This window comes from Centroberyx gerrardi, chromosome 16 (assembly GCF_048128805.1).
Source record: "Centroberyx gerrardi isolate f3 chromosome 16, fCenGer3.hap1.cur.20231027, whole genome shotgun sequence".
NCBI lineage: Eukaryota > Metazoa > Chordata > Actinopteri > Beryciformes > Berycidae > Centroberyx > Centroberyx gerrardi.
This window is the reverse complement of record NC_136012.1, coordinates 27,953,953-27,977,460: the sequence shown is the minus strand read 5'-3', so window position 1 is coordinate 27,977,460 and position 23,508 is coordinate 27,953,953. Positions and strand designations below refer to the sequence as shown.

Sequence of the window (23,508 nt, the reverse complement as noted above, 5' to 3'; positions counted from 1 at the left end):
TATAGCGCTCTGCTCAAGAAACTTGGTGGATGTTTTTTATCCAAAGCACCGTACAGTGCTGTGAGTGGATGTTTCTGATGGGTGGATCCAGTGGGAATCGAACCTCTAACGGCTCTTCTCTCTGTCCCAAAGTCCAGACTGAGGTCAAAAGGGAAAAACTTGACACTAGATATAAAGTTAAGTCCCTTTTAAAGTGATAATCTGCGAGATTCTTGCTTTTGCAATTTTGGCGACATCTTTGGTGATATGTTTTAAATTCAAATTCATTCAATCACTATTTTGAAATGGCTGAAACACTGTATGTCGACTGTTAGCACACACAATGATTTGATTCACACTAGTTGAAGTATATAAATCCTTGACGGATCCTTGGTGGAATTCATATTTCTGAGGTTATTTGGGGACAAACCTCATTCACACGGATACATTTCCTGTTTAACATACAGTTTAACTTCCTAACAGCCGAGTCCAGAAGGGAAAAGCCGGTTTGTCGTGAGAAAATGGGAACCATGCAGGACCGCTGAGTTTTCAGAAACATCTGTCTAATCACCGCTCAGAAGGCGGGCAGTTACACATAATGAGGAACACAATAGTTTCCAAAGAGGAAGCGAGGTAATAACAGTGAGGTTTGTGCTCGGGTTGTTTGGAGGTTGGTTCAGTCTCTGGGCAGAGGGACCAACAGGGTCCAGACCCCCGTCCCACTCGGGCCACCCAGGTTCAACATGGCTTCAGTTACGCTGCCATAAGACTCTCTGGATGAAGTCATCCACCGAATGTGGTTATGAGTTATGTTAATGAGGCTGGACTGGAACACAGGCACATGGGCTTTTAAGTCAGTGTACATTTAAATAAAGGCTGATTTTGACTTCCAAGACACATTACCTGAAATATGGAAAACTTGCTTGTGAATGAAAATAATGTGTTGGAAACATTTTCAAGTCTTATTTTGCTCAACTGTGACTTCCAGTAGACGACTGATTTAATATCGAAATGTCTCAGCCCAGCAAACCCTAACCCAGCTCAGTTTGATTTGTTTGTTTGTGCATGTTATTAATGCAATCTAGCCACAGTGATCTGTCTTCCGCTGCAAACTCAACGACCCCGTGTCACTCAATCAGAAAAAATGAAAACATTAATAAGGGTGATGATGCAATTTTTATGGGCAATGGAGACAGGCAATCCACCCGGCAACAGACCACAGAGTGAGCCACAGGGTCAAAAGTGTTCAAGTGTTTTCTGGCAACAAGATGTTCAGATGTGGTTAAAGCAACTATACTGAGGTAACGTATAACCAGCCATAATAAGAGCTATTTTCTCCTTTTCTCTCTCTGTATGAGGGAGAACATCGTGACAAACTTCATGCTAATCTAAAATCTACCAGGAACATCCAAACCTCTTTAGAAAACAACTTCAGAATATGTTTTCTGAATCTTTAGGCTCCTCTCCTCATTTTGCAAGACATCCAACTCTCCAAGCAGCATTTATCTCAATAAAATGTGAATTTACAACGGACTCTTTGTCCTCTTCAACCAGAAGTCACCATGACAAGGAACACAAGCCAGATTTTAAAAGTTGACATTTTACAGAGACGAGAGCAGCCTTGGTCGATCGGTTGTTTTCCAAAAAGAGGAGCGAGCCCTGACAGCGTGGAAAACGTCTTAAATCATTGCTTGGGAAGTCTTTGTAAATATAATTTAAGATCGAGTCAATAAGGTTAGTTCCCACCAAAAAAAAAAAAATGTCCAAGGCATTCTGTCTCATTGTAAAAATTAAAATGCCTTTATTTCACATGGCAGAACAGATAAAAAACAAACCACGCTGCGGTCTGGTCTGGCCTTCATCTGCAAACATCAGGGACTGATCACTGGGTCTTAAAATATATTTACAGAGACTTCCCATGCATTTTCCCATTCTAACCCAGCTATTACATACATCTAAAGAGCTCCTGTCCTTCTACATTAAAGATCCTTCACTTAAATCATCTTCTACCAGGTGTGTGCAGTGTGCCGGTGAGCAAGGAGACAAAAAACAGACAAATTTCTGCATTCAGGTTGATTTAACGTTTTCACCAATACAAAGACAGATAGAGTGAATGGCATTGTTGGGCTAAAGACATACGATCCTGCTGGAAGTGACGCCAATGACAATAAGATAATTTTTTGTTTGATAATGGATATTTGTTGTATTTTTAAAATCCATGTATTGTTGTATTTACATATAATTGATGCTTTTGATCCATCTTGTGCAATCCTGAAGGTATCTACTACTTCACGGCACTCACTGCTTGAATGAATTTTGTAATGTTATGAAATTGTCAAATAAATTAACTCATTCATTCAGGACTTTTGATGATCATGTGCATCAATGTGGACAATGCTGCTGCTAGATCAGTGTTGCTTCTTCCTCAAAAAGGTTCGGATTTTTACTTCCTCCGCTATGTTCTTGTCTATCAATAAAAATTATATTTGTTAAATGACGTTCTAAAAAGTAAGACCAAATGTCCATTGAAAATCACAGCAGCAGGATCTGTTGTTGAATCTGTTCACCAACCTGTTAAATGTTTTCAGTCTATTTTCTGAACACTACAAACTGGTCCAGCTGCATCTGATCTTGGTGAGTAGTTTATATTCTGGTTTTCATGGCGGTCAAGAGCCGAATAACCCCCATGTTAAATTTAAGTGGAATATTGCTTTAAACCTCTGAGGCAACATGCAGATTTCCTTATATGAATATAAACAAGGCAGCAGTAAACATGATGGCTCCCCACAAGGTCACAAATATGTGACCTTGTTCTGGCCTGTAATTTTAGCGCCCCCCTTGTGCCAATCATTTTAACTTTGACAATGTTGGAACACAGTGTTGAGATGCATCATTTTGTCTGAAATACAGTGAGATACATGAACGAACAAATGAAGGAACAAGACGGAGACCAATTCATAATCCAGCTGCCCCCTTCCCGCAGAGACAGTAAAGTATTAAGGTGTTACGGTGTTACGTACGTTGCGATAGACGAAGACGCGGAGTTTGATGCCGCCCAGCGTCTCCAGCTCCTGGCCGTGGTACAGAGCCTTGGAGGAGAGCTGCTCCTTCACGATGTGATTGGTCATCAGCTTCCTCATCTCACCCGTCATCGTCAGACTGCCTGCTCACCAGAGAGAGAGAGTTAAACAGAGGAGAGAGGGAGAGAGATACTGCAGATGAGCAGCTTATTGTTATGTACTAGTTATTTATTTGTATTGTTTCTATTCAGTTGTATTTAGATGCTGTAGCAATGCTGCTCGTGTGACATTTAAGTGGATGAAGCAAATCGAATTGAGAGGTGGAGAGAGAGAGAGAGAGAGAGAGAGAGAGAGAGAGACGGTGTTACCTTTGAATGCGTCGTCCAGCGGGGCGAGCAGGGTCAGGGCCTCGGAGCCGGTCAGGTGGGAGCTCAGACCGGCATCAACTAACATCTTGGTTGCCGTGGAAACAGACGAACCCTCAGCCAGCTCCAGGAGAGTCTTAGCTGAGAAATAAAATAACAAGTTGAACTAATGAGTCACACTACTGCTACAACTACTACTACAATAACAACTAGTACTACTACTACTGCTATTATGGCTATTATGCAGTAGTAGTAGTAATATATGCAGCAGTACTAGGTGCAGTAGTAGTAGTAGTATATGCAGTAGTACTAGATGCAGTAGTAGCAGTAGTATATGCAGTAGTACGAGGTGCAGTAGTAGTAGTAGTATATGCAGTAGTACTAGATGCAGTAGTAGCAGTAGTATATGCAGTAGTACTAGGTGCAGTAGTAGTAGTACTAGGTGCAGTAGTAGTAGTAGTATATGCAGTAGTACTAGGTGCAGTAGTAGTAGTACTAGATGCAGTAGTAGCAGTAGTATATGCAGCAGTACTAGATGCAGTAGTAGCAGTAGTATATGCAGTAGTACTAGGTGCAGTAGTAGTAGTACTAGATGCAGTAGTAGCAGTAGTATATGCAGTAGTGTAGCAGAGTACCTGAGTCGGGGATGAGCAGCTCGTTGATGTAGTGGACGACTCCGTTGGTTCCCAGCTGGTCCTTCTTGGTGATGATGGCCTTGCCGTTGAGCGTCATGTGATCTCCCTCGCAGCCGACCTCCAGCACGGTTCCCTGCAGCGTCTCCATGGGCGTTCCCGACACCACCGACTCCGCACACTGCATGTGCTTCAGGATGTGGTAGTTCAGCAGGTCTGGGAGCAGCAGCAGAGGGTTTGGAACGGTACAGTGGTTACAGTTCTAATACTAGTGCTACCAAATCTGCTTTTCCACCACATGGCTCAACTCGACTCGACTCGACTCGACTCTACTCGCTTTTGGTAGTACCACTTGGTTTTCCACTGCAGATAGAACCCCCCCTCCCCCAACCCTAACCCTAACCCTAACCCCCCCCCCAGCTGGTCGTCACGGTGCCGCATGAAACTCAACTGCCCCAAAATGCATTGCGTCTCTTCAGACTGCGGAATGGCGGACTGCGAGGCAGACGGCGGGTCCCAAATCTCCGAAAACGTTGCAGCAGATTTACAAACAGGTGTTATTTGGATAAACTGACCACATATTGGGAATCTACATGGTTACTTTCTCGCCTGAAAAAATATTAAAACTTAATAAAGTGACATATTAACAGTCGCCAAAATTACAGCAGTTTTTAGCCTGCTTTAAAATCCCCGCTATTGCTGCCGGCAATGATGACGATTCTCTCTGACCAATCAGCAGTCTGCAGTGTTTTCACGTCACCTTCTGGTATCGCCTCAGCTCGCTTGGAACCTCGATGGAGGTGCTACTAAAAAAAGTACCAGGTACCAGGTAATATGGTACCTGGTACCTGGTACTTGCCCAATGGAAAACCAAAAAAGGCGAGTAGAGTCGAGTCGAGTTGAGCCGGTACCACGCGATGGAAAAGCGGCATAATAGTAGAGGGGACCAAAGTGCTGTAAAAAAAAGAGCCGATGCTGTGTATCTTATCTTTTGGTTAAAGCTGATATATTTTTAACTTCTAGACCTCTAAAGTCATACTAAGCTCTCGGCGCTGTCAGGAAGGTGTAACAGCGCCAGGAGCAGAGCGGATCCTGCCGCTCACCTTTCAGAGCCACTGGATCTCCCAGGATCCTGTTGAGTGTTTCTGGAGGAATCTTCTCGAAGGCTTCGTTGGTGGGAGCGAAGACGGTGTAGTGCCCGTCGCTCTCCAGCATGGTGGTCAGGCCGGCCGCGGCGATGGCCGTCTGAAACACAGCAGAGCGAGTCAGTTCATCCTGCAGACAGTTCTTCATAGAAAAGTCACAATGAAACGGCATTTTGAGAGCGTCATGCTTCCATAATGTGACGTGTTTCCTGTTGAAACAGGATGTTGGGGCGGGACATGATGCAGGGAGGGATCAATCAAAAGTGTAAACCAATGGGAGATCAGTTAGGGAGAGAGAGGCCGTTTGATTTGAAGGGTTTTATTGGTGAAGTCACATGATGAAGTCGCTACTGAAGATTTTCCATTTTCCAGGAAGAAAAAAGTAATGAGAGTTGCTTTTTTGTAATTGTTTTGTCATTTTTTCAGCATAATTTTTTTTTATCATTTTTTCGGCGTAAGTATGATATTTTGAATGAGCTAAAATGAAAAGTCATTTCAATGTGACTTTAAGTAGCACCAAATTAGTACAAGTAAAGATGTTGTTGCCCGCAAATGATGCAGGCGCTTCTTGGGCCAATCAGCAGCAAGACGCATCTTCCCTCCAAGTTTCATCAAAATCAGACTGGTTGTGTATCAGTTAAGTTTAAAATTTTGCGCCTCCATCAGGCTAATCAGTGTATTTTTAAAAACACTGAAACATAGCGCCAAAATGTATCGTCCCTCTAAGTTTCGTCAAAATCGGACCAGTAGTACCTGAGATATTACATTTTTGACCGGTAATTATATCGCCCCCATTAGGCCAATCGGTGTAATTCTTTAGATTGATTGACTGACTGATTGATTGATTGATTGACAGGATGATTGGCTGCTGTACTCACCCGCAGCGTCTCCAGGTCGTCGTCGGTGTCGATGAAGGTGTGCACGTTGTTGGAGATGGCGGTGATGACGCGGTCGACCACGTGCACGATGCCGTTGGTGGCGTGCTGGTCGGTCTTGATCAGACGAGCGCAGTTCACCGTCACAATCTGAGGAGGAAGAGGAGGAGGAGGAGGAGGAGGAGGAAGAGGGAGATGAGGAGGAGGAGGAGGAGGCCCTATTACTGCTATTATTCAATTATTCTTAGAAAACACTGAGAATAAATAATAAATAACATTTTCTCTTGTTCAGCTCAGTGTTTCTCAGTATATAACTTTACAGTGTGTCAGGGTTTCTGGTGTCTCTTCATCTCTTTACATAAATAATTTGCATATTGTGACTACTTTGTGTGGATGTAGGAATTTAAATCATAATGAAATGAAACATTTTTATACAACCCTCGGTTTTTTTCTTAAATTTTGTATTTCTTTTTTTCTGTTTCTGGGGTAAACACTGAATACTTTACTGAGCACAGAATTTTCTTTGAATTGACTGAATTGTCAAATTTAAATTTTATATTGGAACAAAATGTCAGCAGCTTCAACCTAAAAAGTAAAAAGTGTGTGTGTGTGTGTGTGTGTTTGTGTACTGACTCCGTTGGCGTAGTGGTGGATGTGTGTGTGTGTGTGTGTGTGTGTGTGTGTACTGACTCCGTTGGCGTAGTGGTGGATGTGTGTGTGTGTGTGTGTGTGTGTACTGACTCCGTTGGCGTAGTGGTGGATGTGTGTGTGTGTGTGTGTGTGTACTGACTCCGTTGGCGTAGTGGTGGATGTGCACGTGGAAGTCCTGGTACATGGAGGCGAAGGAGGATCCGTGCCTCAGGTCCTCGGCGGTCAGCCGGCGGTTCACCATGTGATAGTGAAGAGCGTTCAGCAGCTCGATGTTCACGTTGCTCACCAGAGCGTCCAGGATCTCCTGCAGCGGCACCAGGATCACACACACACACACACACACACACACACATTAACACTGGTGTTTGATGTGGAACGGTGAAACGCGTCGTTCGCTACATGTTTTCTGTACTTGTATTATAATAAAAATGGACTAAGGGCTGTTGGTGTGCGATTCTTCATGTGTAAAATCTACTGTATATATTATCTTATCTTCACATAAAATAGAGCTGCACAATTAATTGAAAATAATTGAAAATCGCAATATGAACTACTTCAATTTTGCAAGAGGCTGCATTTTATATTTAGTTGTATTCAGACAGAACTAATCTTAAACATCTCAGTGTTTTATTAAAAATGTTTGCCAAAAAATCTGAAATATTGAAAATTCTGTATTGCAGTTCGTATTGCAATTGCAATATTCAGCAAAATAATCGCAATATGATTTTTTTTCAATATTATGCAACCTCTCTGAACTATCTGGCTACTAATTGTTCACTTATTTCACTGTTGCACTAACTGTGAGTCACTCTGCATCAGAGCATCTGCTAAATGCCTAAATTATAAACTGATTATAATAAACAATAAACTCAAATAATAAATAGAATATACAATGGATGATAATAAACACAAAATGCACACACACATGCAATCACCTTTCACCCTTTTCACCCACAGAACCTAAACACACTCACACACACACGCACACACACACACACACAAACATGTACATTTTCTCATACACACATACATGCACACACACACACTGCACACAACCAACCACCTCAATCAATCACCCAACAAAATCACCTTTCTTAGGCAAACACACACACAACACAAAATCGCACACTCACACACACACATGCACACCCACATACACACACACACTCTCTCACACACACACACACACACACTCTCTCTCACACACACACACGCACACACGGTGTACTGACAGCAGGCAGGGCGGCCCAGGCATCGTTGCTCGGGGCGAAGAAGGTGAAGCTGCCCGGACCTTCGATCTCGTCCTTCAGCTTGGCTCGGTCTGAGTACATCTGGGTGGTCGTCGCTCCAACCACACCCAGCGTGTTGAAGATGTTCACCAGGGGCAGCGCTGCACACACACACACACACACACACACACACAGAGAGAGAGAGAGAGAGAGAGACAGACAGATAATCAGGCTGGACTGGAGAGAATCGGACACTCCTACATCACTGCTGAGGCTTTTGATTTGAGGCTTTTTGACCACAATGATCCGTTAAGTTTGTTCATATTATGTAATTTTCATTTAGCCTATTGTGTGTCTGTGTCGGTGTCTGTTGTCCGAACACGTTTACATGGTACACATGTGGATTTGATATTTAGCTAAATATATCTATTCTGAGTTACTGTAATGATGTTAACGAGGCAAATATATAAATTTTTAGTTGCTCTAATGACAGTAATAGGTGAAAATCTTGATGGAGGACTTCCATCCGGTGCCAGCAGTGTGTTTAGATGTGTTTTTGTGGTTCACAGACACTGAGTCAGAGGAAGTTATTTACTTCACATCTTCCACTTCACACGGGAAACATCTCTCATTATAATCCATTAGTTACAGCAGAGCAGCCAAAACAAACCGGTCTGATCCAGTTGTTTGTCAGCTGTAAACACAAAGCAGCAGAGCAACAAGCAGAGCGGATCGGTTCCTGTCAGCTCCGGCGGACGGGACACCCACAGCGCTCCTGTGTGTGTGATCGTGTTTACGGCGGAGGTTCAGACCCAGCGGCCGGGTTTCCATCACACTGTCATGTGAATTTCAAGCAAACGTTTGAAATGTTGCAAAAGATAAAAAAGCATATCAGGCTCACATCAGCTGGACTGAAGGGAATAAACAGGATTTCTCAATGCAGAACAACAGAGCTGCGTCGGAAATCTTTACGCAAGAGAAATAAAGTCGCTTGCTTCTCTTATGTGATTGTCATTCTCCATGTTACTGCACGACATTTCTTCCATTTTATTTGTTTTCCTAACAAGGTTTTCTTGGGAGTTTTTCCTTGTATGCTTCGAAGGTGTAAGGCTGATGGAGCCGGGAGGTTAGACTGTGTAGAACAGGTGGCGGTTATGTCTTGATAAAATCTGCTTTTGTCTATCTTCTCCTGATGTTTCTCCTATATCATTCTGTTCTACGATTGATTGTTGATTAGTTTGATCTAGTCAGTCTCTTTCTCTTTAAAGTCCTGTGAGACAGACTGTGATAAAGAGCTGTAGAAATACATGAACTTGAACTTTTGATGCTGTAAGAGCAGAGGAGAGACCAAGTCAACTTTGCTCAGTCTCAAGTCAAGTCCCAAGTCTAAATGTAGATTACTAAATCAAGTCCAAGTCAAGTCCATGTCATTAATGTCAAGTCTCAAGTCTAAATGTAGAACAGCAAGTCAAGTCAGAACAAATCAAGAGTCCAGTATCAATTTAATATCTTAAAGAAAACTAAATATCTAGGACTTTTCAATGCAATATGGTTTTAATAGGATAAAAACTTGGTAAGAGCATCATGAGTTTGATTTCTATAATCAGTTTCAACTTCAATAAATTCAATCATTCCATACAAATTCAGAAAACAGAATTTAAATTCAGTCGTCCGCTGGAACAAATCTCATCACTTTCAATCTAAGTCATTTACACAAACACAAGATCTCAAGTCAAGACTTTAGAAACCTTTTCAAGTCATCAAAGTACAAGTCAGAGTCGAGTCCCAAGTCACCAGAACCCAAGTCAAGTCAAGTCTCAAGTCTTCTCTTCATGCATCAAGTCAAGTCTCAAGCTATTAAAACTGTGACTCAAGTCTAAGTCATGTGAGTTTTGGACGGCAGTAAAGCAGCAGGAGGTTTCTCACCGGCGGGGCAGCCCTTCTCTCCAGGAATCTTCTCGTAACCGGGACAACACTCGTAGCTGATCACCCTGCCGACAGAAACACACACACATCAACACAACACATCCTTCCTCTCTTTTATTAAACACTCGTCAGCAGCTGTTGTCTCAAAATGACATAAAAGCGACTCTCACTGTCCTTCCCTTTTCCTCCTTTCTTTAGAGACAGACAGAAAAATCCCCTCAGATCCTTCACTCTGATGTTCAGTTCATTCCAGGAGTTATTTTGTGTTGAAGTGTTGCAATTTGCTTTTTTGGATGAACCCACTTTCCCTCAACCTGCCTCCTCTACTTGTACTGCAGATAGTGATTTACTACGTTTCCCAGAATGCCTTTCAACAACCCCCAGAGAATGGGCGGAAACTTGTTGTTTTCAATCAAAGGTTGGCATATATGTGAATAGAAATAGTTTGAAAGTGTGATCATTCAGCTGTGGAGAGAGAGAGGAGAGAGATACTTGGTCTCTCTCCTCTTCTACGATGGATTTCTCCCTGTATGATTGTTGAACGTCTCTCGGTGCAAAATGGCGGCTCTAGAAAGAAGCCCTCGCTCTTTGATTCTGAGGGACTGACACCAAAACCTGACGTTTACCGCTGATGTTTTACATCCTGAAACATTTTCTCATATCAAACTCCATTGTCGCTGTTTTTTTTTTTACCAGGCTTAAAGTGTTTTAGTGTGGATTTGCCTTTAACAGGTAGAGCAAGGCACTAACACTGCCAGGGTTTGGGGTTTGATTCCCATCCCTGCTAGAAAACTGTCTGCAACATGAAACTGTAAAGCTTCGGCTTCAGTAAGCGCCGCAGTGAGCGGACTGAACCTTCCCCTCAGCCTCATGGCGTGCGTCTCCGTGTCGTGTGTTCCTCCAGATATTTCCACAGTAAATGTGGACGAGCCGAGCCGGTCCGAGGTCAGAGAACTCATTTCCTCAGTGGGGGGGAGGGAGGGGGAGGAAGGGGGAGGAAGGGGGAGGGGGGGAGGGAGGGGGAGGGGGGGAGACGGCAGAGCGGCCAAAGGAAACTCCTGACGGGGGAGCAGCGCCGAGCGCCAGCCGAACGCCAGGACAAACAAAGAAGAAGGTGCAGCGTGAAACCAAAACCATGAACCCGAACACTGGGTTTAAGACTTCCTGCTCACTACAAAATAAAGCGTCATTAAATAAAGAGCTTTGTAACTCCACTGGTTGGAAGTGTGTCCATAAAGTTTAACAGCTTCTCACTGGGCGACTAGAGCTTTAATTTGATGTTTTATCAGCTGGTGAGTCTGTTGAACTCTGGCTGTCTGTCTGCTGCTGCACTGTGAGCCGCAAACACCCCCAAATCTGAATTACAGTAATCAATAATGATTACATAACCATTCGAATTGCAAAAGGCTGCGGTTTTCCTCCCAGGGAGCGATGTTCAGACAGTTTAATGAACGATCTGTTGCTGTGTGACTCCCTGCTCTACAAATCAGTGTTTATATCCTTCATCTGATCCTTCATGTTGACACAGACACAATCTTTCTTTCTCTGTGGTTTTAAAGGCTGAAAAACACATGAAGAAGATGCAGAACGACCTGTTTCCACACGCGTCACAAGTCACGCAGCAAAGAAAATCTCAATATCATTTGTTGTGAATGTTGTACAAATAAATAAATTACATTACAATGACTTCACTGCAGTGTGTTAACCTGTGTATTAAGCTACAGAAAAGTACTGTAAGTATGCGATGATACTGCAATATGTGCAGAATGAAAATCCTCCTAATGCAGAACATATTTGGACATCGTGACACACTAATTTACACACACACACACACACACACACACACACACACAGAAGAGAGAGCTGGTGGGAGCCCACACCTGAACCAACAGCGTCTTGTTGAGTTTTATTAATAAAATTTCTGCAGTCAGAAGAGAAGAGAAGAGAAGAGAAGAGAAGGGAAGAGAAGAGGAGAGAAGAGAAGAGAAGAGAAGAGAAGAGGAGAGAAGAGAAGAGGAGAGAAGAGAAGAGAGGAGAAGAGAAGAGGAGAGAAGCCCTGCGGTCCTGCAGCCCGTTATCACACGACGGAAAATGCAGTAAAAGGCAAACACATGGCAAAGATGTGAGCAATCAGCTACTGTGTGTTAGGTGTGTGTGTGTGTGTGTGTTAGGTGTGTGTGTGTGTGAGTATGTGTGTGTTGGGGGGGTAGGAATGCGTAACATGGGGTGAAAGAGAGAAGAAAGTGTGTGTGTGTGTGTGTTGGAGGGGTAGGAATGCGTAACATGGGGTGAAAGAGAGAAGAAAGTGTGTGTGTGTGCGTGTGTGTGTGTGTGTGTGTGTGTGTGTGTGTGTTGGGGGGGGGGGGGGGGGTGTCCCAGTAAAACGGCGCGGGGGAACGACTGGCAGCCAGACGGAGCTGATTATCAAAACAGATGGAAACCCGACTCCTGTTTGTTCTCCACATAAACAAAGACGGTAGCCATGGATCTCTGACTGAATAAACAGCAGTAACTCAGCCGCCCGGGACGTCCCGAGCGACCCGGCAGAGGAAGACGCTCGACTCGCGCCCCGCTTGGTTTGGATCTGAAGGAATCTCCGGCAGAAAGAAACCGCCGCTGCCTCGACATCAGACAAGAGACAAACCGAAAACTTCCCCATGATGCAACTGTCATCCTTCAGGAAGGGTTTCTGTCCGCCTCATCTCCCTATGAAAACAGTTTTCCCGGAGCGCCGGGGAAAAAGTCAGACATCAAAACCAAAGAGATGATTCTTCCAAACGAAACTGGAAGAGTCATTGATGGTTTTTTAGGAGGACAGCTGTAATCGTCCGCGACATAAAAATGACATTTTCAGGGACGTTGTGTAACGCTCTGGCCAGGCGAGACGAATAAAAAGTTCCTGAAGAGGCAGGAAGAGCTGAAGGTTCAGTTTACTGACATGAGGATATTAGATATGGAGGAGATATTTGGACGTTAGTGTCCTTTGGGTATACTTAGTAACTTTAAAAAAAAACGAGAAGCCAAGCTGAGCAGTCAAAACTATTAAAGAATAAAAAAAATCCCTATCTTAAATTTTATGAGTTGACATTGAGATTTTATGAATACCATTTTGAGGCTATTGGCTATTGAGCACTGATCAAAAACAAAGTGCTTTACAGAAGAGTAAAACCAGACTAAAAACCCAACAGACAAAAAACGATAAAGACAAAAATATAGCATAATAATAAAGAAGAACCAGGGCGTTACTGTAATACTAGAACCGCTCTAAAGGATTTTCTATAAAAATACGCTTTTAGAACGGATTTAAAAGAGGACAGCGACGATATGAGTCCTATATTTGGGTATTTGGGGACTTTGAATGCATAAAGGAATTGTTTCAGGATCCGAGAGTCAAGCTGTGGATCCGTCTAAAGTTTTGCGGGGAGGAGGGAGGGAGGGAGGGAGGGGGAGTTTGTTGTCGGAGGGGGGTGGAGGGGTGGAGGGGTGGGGTGAGTTACGGGCAAAGTTATGAGTCTCCCTCGCTGACCTCTGACCCCTCCTGCTGCCCCTCGTCTCTCCTCCGCAGCTCGCTGACGCAGCAGCAGCCGCAGCACAAAGACCAGGCTTGTTGAGCGTGAAAGCCGGCTAGAGCCTCCGAAAAACCAGACGACAGCACCGGGCCGTCTTCAAACAGCCCCGCCCCCCTCCTCCACCGCCCCCCCGATTCCACCCCCACCCCCCCGTGACCCGGCCGTCTGTAAATCTAATTAAAAAGCCAGTGATAAAAGCCCCGGGCGCTTTGTGTTTACTCAAGCTGAAGTCTCCTGACCGTGGCTCTCTCCGGCGGGACGGGTCTGAAGGGGGGGAAACGCTTCGGGACGGCCGTCCTGAATGATTTGTGTGTGTGTTCGGGCCGTTCGGGGCGTTCGGGGCCCTTAACGCCGTCCTCTGAAAGACGTCGTTTCCTACAAACATCCAGCGCTCGCTTCCTCTTTTCTTTTTTTTTCTAGGTTTTTTTTTTTTTGCTTTCCCGAGGATTTGAAATGAAAGAATCAGTGTTGGAAAAACCCATTAGACTCCACTTAGTCCTGTCAGGGTTTAAACACACACACACACACACACACACACACACACACACACATATACAGTACATAAACATATACATATAAATACACAAACACCTGGACACACACACATTCATACCTATACACACACGGACACACACATGCAAGCACTGATACACACACACACATGCACATACATGCACACATACATACTGTATATATACACATGGACACACGCAAACATACATATACACACACATAATCTACACACACACACACACACACACACTCACACACACACTGAACTCTATGTGTTTCTATGAGACTGTAGCTGCAGTGAAAGGTGAAAATGTTCAGTAACCGGAGCTGAACTTCTCTCTCCTTCCTCCAGGTATTTTTTTTTATTTTTATTATCAGATAAAGATATGTTTTTATCTTTTCCAACAGACAATGAGGAGATGAGGAGGAACAGAGAAGAGAGGAGATGAAGAGATGGAGAGAGAGAAGACAAGCAGAAGAAACAAATGAACAGAAGAAGAAAGAAAAGAGAGGAGGCAAAAAGAGAAGCAGATGAGGGAGAAGATGAGGAAAAGGAGAAAGCAAAGGAAGAGAAGAAAATGAGAAGGCTGAGAGGAGAGGAGGAGAAGACAAGAAAAAAGAAGGGAGGAAGGAGAAAAGATAACAGTGCTGAAAGCAAGAAAAGAGATGAGAGGAGCAGAAGGAGGGGGAAAAGAGCAGAGAAGAAAAAGGAGACAAGAATAAAACAGAAGAAATGAAAAGAGGAGAAGCAAGAGGAGACAGAGGAGAAGAGGTGAAGAGAAACAGAAGAAGGGTAGAGTAGAAAGGATTAAGGAAGTGCTGAAGAGAGGAGGAGAAAAGAAGAAAAGCAGAAGAGGGGAGAGGAGAAAGAAGAAAAGCAGAAGAGAGGAGAAGATTAAAAAATGAGAAAAATGGAGGAGAAAAGAAGAAAACAGAAGAGGAGAAGCAAGAGGAGAGAGGAGAATAGAAGCAGAAGAAGAGTAGAGTAGAAAAGATAAAAGAGGTGAAGAAGAGAGGAGAGGGGAAAAGAAGAAAAGAGAAGAGAAGAGAAGCGAGAGAAGAGCAGAGAATAAAGAGAAGAAAAGAGAAAAGATGGGAGGAGGGAAGAGAAGGCAAAAGGGGAAGTGAAGAGAAAAAAGGGGAAGAAGAAGAAAAGAGTAGTAGAAGAAGAGAAGGATCAGGATGAATCACGTCCGTTTGCTGCTGAACTGACAGTCAGATTTTCCCTGGAAACTGAAACAGAGAGAGAGAAACTAACTGATCTGCTCAGTCTGACATGATGCACTTTGATTGATTATATATTTATTGTAGATTTGATCAATACTACACTGGCTGTCTGTGAGAAGACCTGAACCTGAACAACTCTGATGAGACATTTTGATCAGATTCCACACAAGTATGGATGAATATTATTAGTAGTTTTGTTAGTATCCTGGTTTCAGTGGAGAGTTTTAGTGTCCCGTGATGGTCTGAGTGTTTCAGAGGCTTTTCCAGCCTAATGAGAAGAAAACTCTCAGGAGAAGCACTGAAAATTTGGTATTTTTTGGTATGAAAATAGTCAAATTTTGAGATATTGAATATCGGCGAAAAATGAAGCTGATCGGCAGCTTCAGTCTGTCTGTCTGTCTGTCTGTCTGTCTGTCTGTCTGCCTGTCTGTCTGTCTGTCTGTCTGTCTGTCTGTCTGTCTGTCTGTCTGTCTGCCTCTCTGTCTGTCTGTCTGTCTGCCTCTCTGTCTGTCTGTCTGTCTGTCTGTCTGTCTGTCTGCCTCTCTGTCTGTCTCTCTGTCTGTCTATCTGTCTGTCTGTCTGTCTGTCTGTCTGCCTGCCTGTCTGTCTGTCTGTCTGTCTGTCTGTCTGTCTGTCTGCCTGCCTGTCTGTCTGTCTGTCTGTCTGTCTGTCTGTCTGTCTGTCTGTCTGTCTCTGTCTGTTAGCAGGATAACTACAAAAGTTCTGAATGGATTTGCATGAAACCTTGTGGAAGGTTTGGTCATGGAGCGAAGAAGAATTCATTAACCAGTTGGCAAAAGGGGGCGTGGCGGTGGGCGTGGCTTCTCCTAAAAAGGCATTTAACTTCCGAACAGATTCATGTAACAACATCAAACTCTGTGGCCACTCAGCAGACAGAATGAGAGGCAAACCCTCCATTATTGGACCAATCAAACGGCACGGAGGCACTGGAGAGCTCATTTCCTGTTTAGACAGAACCGACCTGCTGATTTCTCCAAACCTCGGTCCAGAGGTAGAAGAGCAGCACTGATGGAAACTGAACAGATAGAGAGCTGATTGGTCATGTAAAGTTGAGATAATCAGATCAAATGATTAAAGTGTGTAGAATGTGAACAGGCAGATCTCATGTCACATTCAGGTCCAGTCAGGAAAATGTGACACAAGTTGGTGATGTGGCATGGAAGAAATTATTCACTTCTGGTGAAAATCCGACGTGGAACTGGAATATCTTGACAGCTGCATAGTGTTGGTGGAGGTATGAGCTCTACTGAGGAACATCTAGTATGGTTTCTCTCTACTTATTCTTCAGTACTTTGCTGCCATGGGAACCATTTACCCTTCTGTACACCATCCACAATGTAAGTTAATCTATTCTGCAGGTAACCAACCATCAACTAGAGTCATATTCTACTAAATATTTTGGCTAATTTTGTGATTTAGCCACTTTGCCCTGTAGAGAAAGCAATTTGTTTCCTGCTCTGCTTGTTCCCAAGATACACGTAAACAATAAATCCTATTTTCATGTTTTCACACCAAACTTGATGCAGCCTTTCTGATTTAATGTGAAACAAAACGACAGTAAAGCTGCAGACAGTAAAACAGTAAAGCAGCAGATAAGACCGCTAACAGTTTAAACAGCAGAGGATTTAAGGTCATTATCACATTTACAAGACTGCAGTTCACTACTGAGACTCACTGAGGAGGCTGGAAACTCTGCATCTCTCTGTCTCTCTCTCTCACACACACACACACACACACACACACACACACACACACACACACACATACACACACACTCCTCTAATCCTGTTCAGCCCATGCAGAGCGGGTTCTGTGACACAGCTGGTCCACTGCTGGACAAACCCTTGTTAATAAATGTGTGTGTGTGTGTGTGTGTGTGTGGGTGTGAGTGTGTGTGTGTGTGTGTGTGTGTGTGTGTGCGTGTGTGTGTGTGTGTGGTTGCACGCTAGTATTTCCTCCCCTCCCCTCTCCTCCTGCAGTTTTCTGCTGACTGAAGTCTCTTCTCTTCTCTAACAGAACAAACTCCTGAAGCGACCGAGCCGAGCCTCTGATCTGCTGAAACTCAGATCTGATCATGTATATTTTATTGATCAGGATCGGTGGCTGATCAGGGAACAGCAGCAAACATTCAACTGGATCAAACAAACCTCTGTTTCTATTATAGGAGACAGATCAGTGCCAGCAGAGATTGAACTGCATTCATTTCAATCTTTCATATTAAACTGCTGAATTCACAAAATGAATTCTTTGAATTTATAAGGCACAATTTGAAACTGAATGCAATCATTACTGAATTTAACTTTTAATTAATATTTCATATTCATGTTTCCCACTTCAGACTGAGCTCACTGACACGCCTGAGGATCTAGGAAAGGCAAACATAGCAACTTAAAGTGCTTAAACTAAACGTTAGCTAACAAACTGTCTAAATATTAGGAGTTTCTCCCAGTGAAGAAGAGAGCAGCAGTTTAAAGCTGTAACTGTAAAATCTAGCTTTAGTTTCTGTTTCATTTCACACACTATGTCTGGAGGAAGAGTCTTGCTTTGGTTTGTCTGTTGGCTTGACTGGGTTGTGATTGACAGGAGGCGGGGCCTAACGGAACCACATAGAACGTTTGCTATTGGTTGAAAGTTTTTTTTTATTTCGGGGAGGAAAAAGCGGAAATCAGACACATTGTGAACTGGAAACTTCAGCTTTAGTTTACTTTGTTTACAAGCAGAAAGCGGCAGTTTGTCGCCCCCTGCTGCCTCGACTCGCTCCCACAGTGTTCCTGAACGCTACGCATTCAAAAACTTCTTTTAAAATGTAAACGTTTACAGCCTGATGTTTATGGAAGCCCATTTCCGCCAGTGTGATGAAAAAAAAAAGATCCTGTATGTCATTATAATGAGAAACTTTCTCAAAATAATGACTTAGTATCTCAAAATAATGACTTAGTATCTCAAAGATACTAACTCATTATTCTGAGAAAGTTTCTCATTATTTTGAGATACTAAGTCATTATTCTGAGATAGGCTACTAACTCATTATTTTGAGAAAGTTTCTCATTATTTTGAGAAAGTTTCTCATTATTCTGAGATACTAAGGCATTATTTTGAGATACTAAGTCATTATTTTGAGAAAGTTTCTCATTATTCTGAGATACTAAGGCATTATTTTGAGATACTACGGCATTATTTTGAGAAAGTTTCTCATTATTTTGAGAAAGTTTCTCATTATTTTGAGAAAGTTTCTCATTATGTTGAGATACTACGGCATTATTTTGAGAAAGTTTCTCATTATTTTGAGAAAGTTTCTCATTATTCTGAGATACTAAGGCATTATTTTGAGAAAGTTTTTCATTATTCTGAGATACTAAGGCATTATTTTGAGATACTAAGGCATTATTTTGAGATACTAAGGCATTATTTTGAGAAAGTTTCTCATTATAATGACTTACAGGACCGTTTTTTTCATCACACTGGCAGTGATGGATTACGGTTACCGACTGAATTAGAGTCTCCAGTTGTTTTCTCTACTGTTTGGAATTGAATGGGAGTGAATGAGGCTGAGAGCTTTGGCAAAACTAATTTTAAAGTATCTTTAATTGTGGAGCATGCAGGTAAAAACAGTCAGAATTAATATTAAAGGGAAGAAAATCATAAAAAAGACTTCGCAAAAAAATGGAATTGTCATATAAATGAACTGTGGTGGCTGTGGACTGATAGAGACACAGAGTTGATCTTTACTCTCTGGGTTAAATGAGCTGGTGATGTTGCTGCTGTAAGTTATGTAAGGGTTTAGGTGTCCCGTTGGCCGGAGTTATGTGAGGACACCTCCGGAGCCGGGACATTCCTCCGTCCCACAAACACACACATTCCTTCCATTATAACCCAGACACACAGTCCAGACCGGTCCCATTCAAACTGCAGAACTCAATAAAACAACTGCAGGTACAATCTTCACAGTCCAGCAGAAACAGTTTGGAAACAGATTTAGACTCATTCAGTCACCTGGGGAGATTTATTCCTGGAATAAGCATTACCATACTGAAAAATATAGATTCCACATGCATTAGAATATGTTTAGCAATAGGGCCTATGTCAAAATATACAAAAAAATGGCCAAAACTGTTTATATGGCATTCATTAGAAATAGGTTTTGTCCCCTGGAAACACATTTCCTTCCTGTGCACTGCTGACACAGCGGCCTGCATCTGCAAATATGCCCAAATTTTGGATGTACTTGCATATTTTGGCTGCTCACGAGTCAGCTATTTCAAATGAATGTCATCTATATGTGCAAATCCATTTGTTGGCCAATTTTTGTACATTTTCAAACACATCTCTAACCATATTTTATGTGAAATGTATTTTTAGCAGTGTGGGCTTAAAGAACACTTTAATTGCATTAATGTATTAAAGGTAATAAGTGTTTGATGTACTCACGTGGGCTTGCCGCAGATCTTGCGGTGGTACCACTGCTTACAGTTGGTGAAGTATTTCTTATCAGTTCCCTGAATCTTCTGCATGGCACAAACATTTGGCCTGAAAATATATCAACAAGCAAACACAGAGTTAGTTAATGCACAGTCAAGATCCGCTCTAGGAATTATACTACTAGATAAATGTGGCAGTAAAACTTAACAATATCATGCATCTACTGTGAAAAATACCAGGAAGTCCAAAAATTTCACTATAAACTCATTAGTGAGCCCCACAGAATCACTTAAAGTCCCTATAGGAATCTTATAATGATAACATAGGAGCTAAAAAATACCATAAAGTACAAAAAAGTCACTATAAACTCACTATTGAGTATCACAGACACACTACAAGAATGTGAAAGTGGTACCATAGGAAAAAAAAATATCCCATAAACTGAAATTAGATCACAATAATCTCACTACTGAGCGCCACAGACACACTATAGGAATATTATAGTAATGTATTAGTGACATCACAGGAAATAAAAATACCAAAAGTACAATAATGTTGCTATAAATTCACTTTTGAGCACCATAGATACACTATAGGAATAATATAGGCTAGTGATGCTATGAGAGGAAAAAGTGCCATAAAATACTATAAATTCACTATTGAGTACCACAGACACACTATAAGACCATATAGGGATATTTTAGGAATATTATAGGAATATTACAGGAACGTTATAGTGACACCATAAGAGATAAAAAATACCTCTAAGTATGATAATGTCACTATAGACTCACAGACAAACTATAAGACCCTATAAGAACATTACAGGATTATTATAGTGATGCCATAGGAGACACAAAATACCATAAAATACTATAAGGCCACTATTGAGTACTACAGACACACTATAAGACTCTAACGGAATATTATAGGAATATTATTGGAACGTTGTGACAGCATAGGAAATACCTCTAAATATGGGAATGTCACTATAGATTCACTATAGACGCTCCTGTAGGACATTACAGAGATTTTCCCCTAACTTTTACGCACGGCCCGGCCTGGCTCGGCTCGGCTCGGTTCGGCCCGGCCGGTCCGGTCCAGACCCGGGTCAGACTCGGCTCAGACTCACCCGTGCTGCCTGCCTCTGATCCGGCTGTGCTGCAGCACCGACTGGTACGGAGACTTGGCGACACAAAAGGTCGCGACCAAGGCGAGAGACAAAGCGAGCAGCGGTACGAGCTTCATTTTTCCGTTTCTTCTTCTTCTTCTTCTTCTTCCTCCTCCGTGCGCCTCCGGTCCCTCCAGGCTCCAGGAGCGCACAGGGCTGCGGCTTTATAACGGGGGTCGGTGGGTTTGGAGAGGGGCGGAGGAGGGGGGGCAGGAGAGGGGAGGGGCAAGACACAAGACACCCTGACTAGGAAAGGAGTTAACAAAAAGTCAGTAAGGGAAAGTCAACATGTCTCCATGGAGGAATTTAACCTACAGTTTTGTTTACATGCAGCAGTGTTCAGCGTCAGGATGAACTGGACAAAATACATCATGTTTCTGTAATATTCCTATGTTGTTATTATTCCAATTATATTATTCTTATACATTAATGTTAACTAATGCATTTACTAACATGAATTAAGCATGAATAACAACATTAAGAAAGATTAGTTAATGTTAAATGCACTTGAGAACAACTGCATTAATTAATGTTGTTATACATGTTTGTTAATAATGTGTAATAATGTTAATAATGTGTTTACTAATATGAATTAAGCATGAACAGTGACATTAACAAAGATGAGTTCATATTAAATGCACAATAAACAACTGAATTAAGTAATGTTATATATGTTTGTTAATGCAAATGTGTGTGTGTGTGTGTGTGTGTGACTTATAGTGTCTGTGGTGCTCAACAGTGAGTTTATAGTGACATTATTGCACTTTATTTTTTTTCTTTTTAGTTTTTATAATCTGCTATTGCACTATAATATTCCAATATCATCATAATATTCCTATAATATCATTATAATATTCCTATATTCCTGTAATATTCCTATAGGGTCTTATAGTGTGTCTGTGGTGCTCAATAGTGAGTATTGTAACCATATTGTACTTTATGGTTTTATAATCTGCTATGGCACTATAATATTCCTCTAATATCATTATAATATTCCTATAATATTACGTATTTCAAATACATTGAATTAAAATACTGCCCATATTCCTATATAGGGACTTATTGTGTGTGTGTGTGTGTGTGTGTGTGTGTGTGCTCAATAGTGAATTTATCATATTACTTTATGGATTTTTTTAAATCTCCAATTGTATCTTTATAATATTCCAGTAATATTCCAATAATATTTTCCTGTAATATATAATAATCCTATAATATATCCTATAATATTCTGATAACACTTCTATAGGATTGTATATATAGTTTATAGTTTTGCTGTCATATCTGTATACTATCCTTCTAAAATGTATTACAGGATCACTATAGTTGTTTTTCAAGAGGGCGTCACTGTTGATACATGTTAATACCTCAGAGTTGATTTATTAATCTATATAATCTATACTATATTCCACAGTGTGTGTGTGTTGGCAGGTGAAGCTGCAGCTGTGTTCAGCCGTCAAGCTGCTGACAGCCTCCGTGTTCTCTGTCAGGACGAAGCTGCAGGATTCTTCTAAAGTTTTATTTAAAGTGTCAGTATGATTCAGAGCTCCTTAATCTCTTCTTCAGTGTTTGAAATGTGCGGCTTGGCTCCTTCAGCGCCGAGGAATATTTACAGCTCCGAGCTCCGGGAGGAAAATATCTGACTGTCGAACACAAATCACTCCGACGTTCACACTGATACTCAGAATGAGAATGAGAGAGAAGAGGCTTTTCTTCATGAAGCTTCTTTCCACACATCAGAGGGAAGCAGATGTTCTGCCTGTTTAGCTGCTTCATGACAGATAACCCATATATCAGTGCTGGATCCATTCATGAACTGAAGAGAGAATTCATGGTAAACTGCAGCTGAGCTCCTGCAGTGTGAAAGTCTCCCAGCTGTGAGGAAACAGAATGTGAACTGAATCTGAATGACAGGAAACAGAACTGAATTCCATTAAATTCCATGAAATTCCACTTCTAAGAGAGTTTGTCTCGACTCTAAACATTATAAATCAAAACATTATGAATCAAATAAAAGACATTTCAACAAATCAAACATATTCAATCATAATGTCTGGATTACCATTACATGTTGAAAGGTTCCTTTAACACTTTATGATATTCAGTATTGATAATATAAAACACTATGTGGAATCTCAGATATGTGGGAAGAAAAAACAAAAAAAACTTCACAGAATTTCATTGAATTAAATTCAACTTTCTGAAATTCCAATTCAATTTCAATTCTGTTTCATGCAGGTTTTCTCAAATTCCAATTCCAATTCCTCAGTTGAAGTGGAACCGATGAGTTCATTCATGAATTTAGCCCAACTCTGTCACACAGGCTGCAGGTTGAAGGGAGAATGGAGCGGTGTTGGCCAAGGTTGCTGGTTTGAATCCCTCTGTCTGGGGAAACTGAATGAAAACTCAGTAACTGCCTTTGAGCAAGGCAGGAAAACACAAATTCCTCCAGTGCAGCGGCTCAGTGGCTGACAGAGTTGGGCGAGTTACACGGAAAATGTAATCAAAAACACACAAAATCAACAATAGCATGACAACAATCAACAAATCAGCAAATAGCGTGACAGCACAATCAACAAATAGCATGACGACACAATGTTAGTCCTGGTGAAGTGTGGATATTATGTACAGAGCCTATGATAAGCAAGAGCAGCTCTTACACTAAGCATAATAATGACAAATAAGACAACAAACAACACAAAAACACCTCCCTGTTCTAGTTTACTAATTCCTCACCAGCAGCAGTAATTAGCTCCATTCCTCATTCCG

General features: G+C 41.9%; 1 protein-coding gene across 1 annotated transcript in view; it reads right to left on the bottom strand.

Annotated features, from left to right (window-relative positions):
* tgfbi (transforming growth factor, beta-induced) overlaps window positions 1–20,852 on the bottom strand; it is a 35,098-nt gene extending 14,246 nt beyond the window's left edge. Inside the window, exons 1-10 of the mRNA XM_078289132.1 lie at window positions 20,704–20,852; window positions 19,581–19,679; window positions 9,823–9,887; window positions 7,900–8,057; window positions 6,807–6,971; window positions 6,020–6,166; window positions 5,100–5,241; window positions 4,000–4,212; window positions 3,368–3,505; window positions 3,000–3,142 (exon numbers count right to left, since the gene is read on the bottom strand). Of these exons, the coding sequence (XP_078145258.1) occupies window positions 3,000–3,142; window positions 3,368–3,505; window positions 4,000–4,212; window positions 5,100–5,241; window positions 6,020–6,166; window positions 6,807–6,971; window positions 7,900–8,057; window positions 9,823–9,887; window positions 19,581–19,679; window positions 20,704–20,819 (1,386 nt within the window). The 5' untranslated portion in view covers window positions 20,820–20,852. The remainder of the gene's footprint in view (window positions 1–2,999; window positions 3,143–3,367; window positions 3,506–3,999; window positions 4,213–5,099; window positions 5,242–6,019; window positions 6,167–6,806; window positions 6,972–7,899; window positions 8,058–9,822; window positions 9,888–19,580; window positions 19,680–20,703) is intronic.
* Between the last annotated feature and the right edge of the window lie 2,656 nt (window positions 20,853–23,508).